The sequence below is a fragment of the Suricata suricatta genome, chromosome 13 (genome assembly GCF_006229205.1).
Source record: "Suricata suricatta isolate VVHF042 chromosome 13, meerkat_22Aug2017_6uvM2_HiC, whole genome shotgun sequence".
In the NCBI taxonomy this organism is placed as follows: domain Eukaryota; kingdom Metazoa; phylum Chordata; class Mammalia; order Carnivora; family Herpestidae; genus Suricata; species Suricata suricatta.
Window position 1 is genome coordinate 1,557,900 of NC_043712.1, and position 6,516 is coordinate 1,564,415.

A 6,516-nucleotide genomic window follows, 5' to 3' on the forward strand; every position below is an offset into this window, starting at 1 on the left:
CGGCGGGGCGCGATGCAGGCAGCACTGCGCCCTGCCAGGGGCTGGTGCTCGGTGAGCGGGGCCGGCCGCGGGGCCGTGAGCCACAGCGCCGAAGCTGCAGAGCAGGAGGAGCACCACACAGCGTGCGCGACGTGGGCGTCTGCAGCCCGGGCCGGCGGGGCGCGCGCCTCTGCCAGCTCTGATCTCCTCTGTGAAGGGACGGGCTTTTACTTTACTTTAAAAAAAGCATTTATGCTCATTTACTGATTTTGAGAGAGAGAGGGAGAGCAGGGAGGGGCGGAGACCGGGAGACAATCCGAAGCAGGAGCTGTCAGCACAGAGCCGGACGCGGGGCTCGGACTCCCGCACCACGAGACGATGCCCTGAACTGAAAGCGTCAGATGTTTAACCGACTGAGCCACCCAGGTGCCCCTAACGTACAGTTTATTACGCTGGGCGCCTGGGTGGCTCAGTCGGTTAAACGTCCAACTCAATTTCGGTTCAAGTCATGATCTCGCAGTTCGGGAGTTCGAGCCCCGCGTCGGGCTCTGTGCTGATGGCTCAGCCCCTGGGGCCGGAGCGTGCTTCAGATTCTGTCTCCCTCTCTGCCCCTCCTCTGCTCACGCTCTGTCTCTCTCTCTCTCAAAAATAAGTCAGCAGCATTGCAGCACATCTTTTACAAAACACCCGTCAGTCAGGGGGGCTGGAGGAGCGTGAGCGTGGCACTGCTCTGTGCGCGGCTCCCCTGCAATCGCGCCGGCACGAGTGTCACTGCTTGTGCGTGGGGTCACGACAACACTTTCAAGTCCCGAAAGCTGCTCCACGGCCTCTCCCTCCTCGCCAGTCGCCGCGGCGGGGTCCCCGGCCCAGCTGCGGGCAGGCACCGGGGGGCGGGGCCCCTCACCTCTCCTCCCTGGGGACTGTCCTCGTGGGCAGGCGGGCGTTCAGGGCCAGGGAGCGGCACCGGCGAGCCCAACGCCTGCCGGAGACAGAAGAAAGGCGGCAGCCCTCAGGCCTGGGAAGCCCTCACGCGGGGCAGCGCGATGTGGCACCTCCCTCCAGCCCCGGCCCGAGGAGCCCCACTCGAGGGAGCGCCCCTCTGAGCAGCTGCGGGTCCCGCGACAGCCCATCTCTGGGGAACCCAGGCCGTGGCCCCGTGGTGGCCTGGGGTGCAGGTGCCCTCGCTACCCCATTCCACAGAACCGGAAACAGGCTTTGAGAAGTTACGTGACCCTTTAAACATTAAGTAGCTGGGGCGCCGGGGGCTCAGCGGGGAAGCGGCCGACTGCGGCTCAGGCCATGATCTCACGGTTTGCGGGTTCAAGCCCCACGTCGGGCTCTGTGCTGGCAGCTCAGAGCCCGGAACTACTTCGGATTCTGTGTCTCCCTCTCTCTCTGCCTCTCACCCTCCCTTGCTCAGTCTGTCTCTCAAAAATGAACAAATGTTAAAAAAAATTTTTTTTTAAGTGAACGTTAACGAATTAGCAGGAAGCCAGGGCTGAAGCCCACCCTGTCCACCCCACCGTACTCTTTCACATGCAAGTTGTAAAAATTAAAAAAAACCTCGTAACGACTAGGCGTTCAGGCTACCAGACCACGCGCACCACGGGGTTACGATCACATCTCGGGTCGGCGCCCAAAGTCTTTCCGCGGAAGAGCCTCCGGGCGCGCGGCGGGGACGCGGAGGGCAGCCCGGCTTGCCGAGAAGGGCGCGTGCTCCCTGCCCCCTGCCCGTGCCCGCGGCCCCGCCCGCCTGGGGCTCACCTGGGGCTCCGGTGCAGGCTCTGGATGGATGGGCCCCCCAGCGGGCGCCTGCCCCTCCCCGCCGGCCCCCTCCGTGGGCAGGCCGTCCTCTGCGTCTGTGAAGGGGACAGAGCGGGAGGCCGTCATCCCCCCGCGACACGGCTGGGGCCGCACTCAGAGCCGTCCCGGGGAGGGCCTTCCCGCAGCGCGCTTGCGGGGATGGACGCCGAGAGGGCTCCGAGAAGGAGCACGACGACACGTCTGCCGGTCACTCTTCTTAAAGGGGGACCAAAGCCAGGGCTCGCAGGAGGGTGCAGGCCAGGGGGGCCCGTGCCACCTACCCGTGTTTGGTCCGAACAAGTGGGCAGGAATTGGCATCGGGGCAAGAGGAGCGAAAAACTCGGCGGGCGCGAGAGCCGGCTCACCCCGCCGCGGCCCCGCCGGGTTCAGCACGTCCACGTAGCGCGCTCGGGCTCCAGCTGCACCGGGAAGCGCGGACGCAGGTCAGCGCGGTGGGCGGGGCTCACAGCCCGAGCTCAGCCGCCACCAGTACCGCGCCGTCTCCGACTGGGGCTCCAGAGGCAGGCCTCTCTCTGCGGACTCCCCCTCCTCACACTAGTGTCCCAGCCGCGCACACACCCACAGCCCTACGCCCTGCCACCCGTGCGCCACAGACGTGTCCTCAAAGTCTGACCTCTGCCCCGACTCTGTTACCTGCTTTCCTGGAAAATATGTTCACGGAGGCTCTCGGGGGGCCTCCGGGACCGGGGGGCCCAGCCTGCGCAGCCTTGGGGAGGGAGGTTGGCGGTGGGGGCGGAGCCTTCTTCTGCGGAGGGAAGGCCGCTTCAGAGACCTGCCCGTGGGCCCAAGGCCAAGGCCCTGGGCGCGGGAGGAGCGCTCCCCGCACGCGGGAGCCCAACTCACCTCCTCCTCTGGCTCATTCACATCCACCCATCGGTTCTTCTTTTCATCCCAGACGATCTGCCACCGTCGTGAAAAGCAAAGAAAGAGGTCAGGGGACTTGGAACGGAGCCGGCGCGCCCGCCCGCGGTGCTCCGTGCAAACCGCCGCCGGCAACGTGGTCACGCTAAGTCACAGCCGCTGGCAGCGCCGCGTCCTTCGGCACTCACCGATTTGTTCTTGTCGTCGGGCAGGTACGCTTCTGTCCTCTTCTTCCCGGGCAGCCACCGGAACAGCCAGGACTCGCCGCTCTAAACACACAAACAACCGCAGCGACGCGGAGGGCGCGGTGCTGGGTGGGGGGCCCCACGCGGGGGCCAGTCCCAGGGCGTCGGCTCACGGGGGGTGCGCGCAGCGGAGCCACAGACTCGGGGGAGAGGGCAGGGGAGGGTCCGTGTGTGACGGGACAGAGTCCAGTCTGGGAAGACGGACGGACATGTTCTGGGGACGGACGGGGGGCCGGCTGCAGGACAGCGTGAACGCGCCTGACGCCCGTGAACGGCGCCCTTAAAACATGGTTAAAACGGTAACTTTCACATTATGTGTATCTTCGCACAGTTTAAAAACCTGAACGATGGGCCTTCTGGAACTTTTCCTGTCTAAATGCCAACGGAAGGCAGCCTCTGGCAGCCTCCCTGACTGAGCTGGTGAGACAGCGGGGGAGGCCTGGGGGCCCCTCAACACAGTCCCCCCGGGTCCAGTGCCGGGAGAACTCAGGTGTCAGGGACACGGACTTTATCCTCTGTGCACTGTGCTTCGCTCCTTCTAGAACAGAGAGAGACGGGAAGGAGCAGCAGCGGCCGCGCGCCCTCGAGCCTGGCGCTGCGCAGTGGGGGCGGCGCGGGTCCGCGGGCGCCCGCTCGGGGTTCGCTTGTGCTTCACGAAGACGCCAGCCGTCACAAAACCACCTGATACACAGCCACATTCTACTTAAGAAGGGGAGGGAGGGGCCCTGGCTGGGTCAGCTGGCGGACCGCCGGCCTCAAGAGCTGGTCTCAGAGCTGTAAATTCCAGCCCCACCTTGGGTGTGGAGACTACTTAAAAAGAAAAACACAAAAAAAAACCCCAACGCACCCCTGACCCACGCACCCCTGACCCACAGTGCGGAAGAGGCCGGGCCCCGCCTGGGCCGGACCTCCGAGAGGAAGGAGCACCTCTGCCAACGGAAGACAGACCAGAACTGCCCGGGTGGCTTTCGCGGAACAAGCCCGCGCGGAACAGGACGCCCGCGTGCATCGCCGGGAAGCACCGCCTACAGGAGCGGGGGCCCTGAGATCAGCCTCCTTGGCGAGACACCAGCCAAGGGTGACAGGTCAGAAGAGGCCACCCTCGGGGGCTGCGAACACACGGGGTGGGCCTCTGGGGGGGCTGCGCCGCTCCGACCCCACTTGGGCCGTGCCCCTTCGGGGACACAGACGCACAAACGTTCACGAAGCTTCGCGCCTCACGAGTGCTTAGGACACTTCCCAAACCACGTGGCCCAACGACGCAAGAGCGACGGCCTGGGCCCGAGGAAGGGCCCGGGGGAGCCCCCGCGCCGGAGCCGGGCCGCGTGCTACCTTCTTAGGCTCCTTGGCCTCCTTCCCGGCTGCTGGCGCAGGCCTCTTCCCTTCGGGCGCGGGTGTGACAGGCGGTGTGACAGGCGGCTGCAGGGCGCCGGGGGCTGCACGCTCCCACGCCGGAGGGACCTCGGAGTCCTGGGATGTCCTGGAAGAGCCCTGTCCCGAGGCAAAGGGGAAGCAGGGTCACCGGGGCACCTCCCCAGGGGCCTTTAAAATCTCATCAAGGGGCCAGAGGGGAGGAGGCTGGCCGGCTGCCCCCACCTGCCGCCTGCAGTCAGCCGGCAAGTCTATCGCGGTGCCTGCAGGAGTCAGAAGGGGGTTCAGGAGCTCAGGGGACACTGCTGGGCTGCTAGGAAGGGGAAGGGGACTGTGGGCCAGGAGGCATTTTAAAATATAGCCTTGTTGGGTTTTTTTTTTTGGAAAATACTTATTGCTGAATGAAGACTTCATTTTCAAAATAGATCAACTGTCATTTTACACGGAAATAGACTATTCTTATGGCAGAACACGTAACGAAAGTGCAGATGACAGCGGCACGCCTCAGAGGCCGAGCTCCGCCCTCCCGCTGGGACAAGTGCAAGCAGAGCCGGTGTCTGCACCAGACGCGTCTGAGAAAACGAAATCTCGATCTCGAGAAACCGGTGGGCCCTTCAGGGGCCCTCCCGCAGAGCGCGGGCAGGCCCTCCACGGCAGAAAAGTCAAGTCAGCGACCTAGTTTTGTCACAAAGGGGCACGTCCTCCCATCAAGGCTCCAGACCATTAAACAAGCCTTTTTCAGAGGCGCTTCCCTGCTGAGAAGCAACTTAAAGGATACTTTCCTAATTTTCACTATCATCTTTCTACATAAGACTGAAGAGCAACGAGTCTGGGCTCCTAATTAACGCAGTTTACGGAAAACAAGGGGCTTCAGAACAAAAAGTGGGCGATACCGGATGAGCAAATTTCCCGCCCAAACCGCCTTCTCTCCGCTCCGGAAGCAAGTTTCTCCCACGAGCCTCCTGTGCCGTCAGCCCTGCCAAGGGAAGAGAGAGGCGTGTTGGCAGCTTTGTGCAGGCCCTGGCCTGTGCAACACGGGCCTGCGTCAGAGACCAGAAATGGTCTGGAAATGGCTTCGTTTGCAAAGCCAGGTCTGCACCGTGCGGGGCCCGAGCACACGGCACGGGAAGCACAGCGCAGCATGAGCAGGTCCCGGCCCGGGCGCACCTCGAGGCCGGCTCGGCATACCCAGGACACCCAGCTCCGCTCTGCGGCCTAACAAACAGCCAAATCACAAAAGAAACTAACGTCAACATCAACTAGCCATTCTACCTACAACTTCCAGAACCCTTACCAGACCGGAAGCAATATAACTTGTTTCAAACGCAAATGACCAATCACCTCCTTGGACACCGAACCCAATCGAGTCCTCTGGGGGTGGCATGGCAGCAGACCCACCTGGGTCCTGGCCTCCAGCCTCCGGGGGCAAGCGCTCACTTTCCTGCAGAGACGGTGCACCAGCGGGCAGGCCAGGTCCTGGGTACAGAGCTGTGGCGTCAGGCCCAGGGGGCTCTAGGAAGCCAAGTGCAGGCCCTGAGGGTCCACAGCCAGGCCCCGGCTCCACTGGGCCCACCGGGAACAACGGCACCCTGGTGGGGAGGGCCGGCTGGCTGTCGGGCTGCGTCGGTGGAGCTGCAGAGAGTGAGGAGCGGCCTGAGCCCGCTGGTGCGAACCCCAGTCGCTCAGCCGTTCATCACATGTCCTGCGTGGCCACGTGTCTTTCATTACACGCTAAGAGAACCAAGCACCAAAACAGGGAGTGCCAGGGATGCGAGGGCCTCCACGGTTTGGGGACATGGAAAACACCCCCTTTTGAAGGCCCAAAGGGAGGACGTCGTTAAGTCTGACGCCGGGCAAGGGCTCTAAACGTCACGAGACCCCGCCAGGACCTGGGGAGTGGCTTCCTGAAGCTGAACTGTGTCCGCAGAGCCCTCCCGGCCTGCGGGGGTCAGCGGGCCCCCACCCTCTCCGCTGCTGTTTCAGGCCCTCAGACTCGGCAGGCTCACGGAGGGGGTGAGCGCAGAGGGAGAGGAGGCTGGCATGAAGCGGGGACGTGTCTCCGCCACTCTCCCGGAGGCAGGACAAGAAGGCTCCGCGTGGGGCACCGGGCTCACCTGAAGGCAGCAGCCGCACGCCCTGGCCGAAGCGCTCGGTGCTGGGCACGGGCGGCGCCAGCAGCGGGTTGCCCGGCTGGGCGGGTGCCGGGCCTGCGTGCTGCCCGGCCTCGGGGCTGGGC

General features: G+C 64.2%; 1 protein-coding gene across 3 annotated transcripts in view; it reads right to left on the minus strand.

Annotated features, from left to right (window-relative positions):
* Nucleotides 1-561: 561 nt before the first annotated feature.
* Nucleotides 562-6,516, minus strand: part of SEC16A (SEC16 homolog A, endoplasmic reticulum export factor) — a 27,545-nt gene continuing 21,590 nt past the window's right edge. For all 3 annotated transcript variants that reach the window (XM_029919425.1, XM_029919426.1, XM_029919424.1), the window contains exons 20-29: nt 6,395-6,503; nt 5,679-5,912; nt 5,174-5,256; nt 4,242-4,400; nt 2,853-2,933; nt 2,647-2,703; nt 2,437-2,548; nt 2,064-2,201; nt 1,744-1,838; nt 562-958 (exon numbers count right to left, since the gene is read on the minus strand). In XM_029919425.1, coding sequence (XP_029775285.1) covers nt 767-958; nt 1,744-1,838; nt 2,064-2,201; nt 2,437-2,548; nt 2,647-2,703; nt 2,853-2,933; nt 4,242-4,400; nt 5,174-5,256; nt 5,679-5,912; nt 6,395-6,503 — 1,260 coding nt within the window. In that variant the 3' untranslated portion in view covers nt 562-766. The remainder of the gene's footprint in view (nt 959-1,743; nt 1,839-2,063; nt 2,202-2,436; nt 2,549-2,646; nt 2,704-2,852; nt 2,934-4,241; nt 4,401-5,173; nt 5,257-5,678; nt 5,913-6,394; nt 6,504-6,516) is intronic.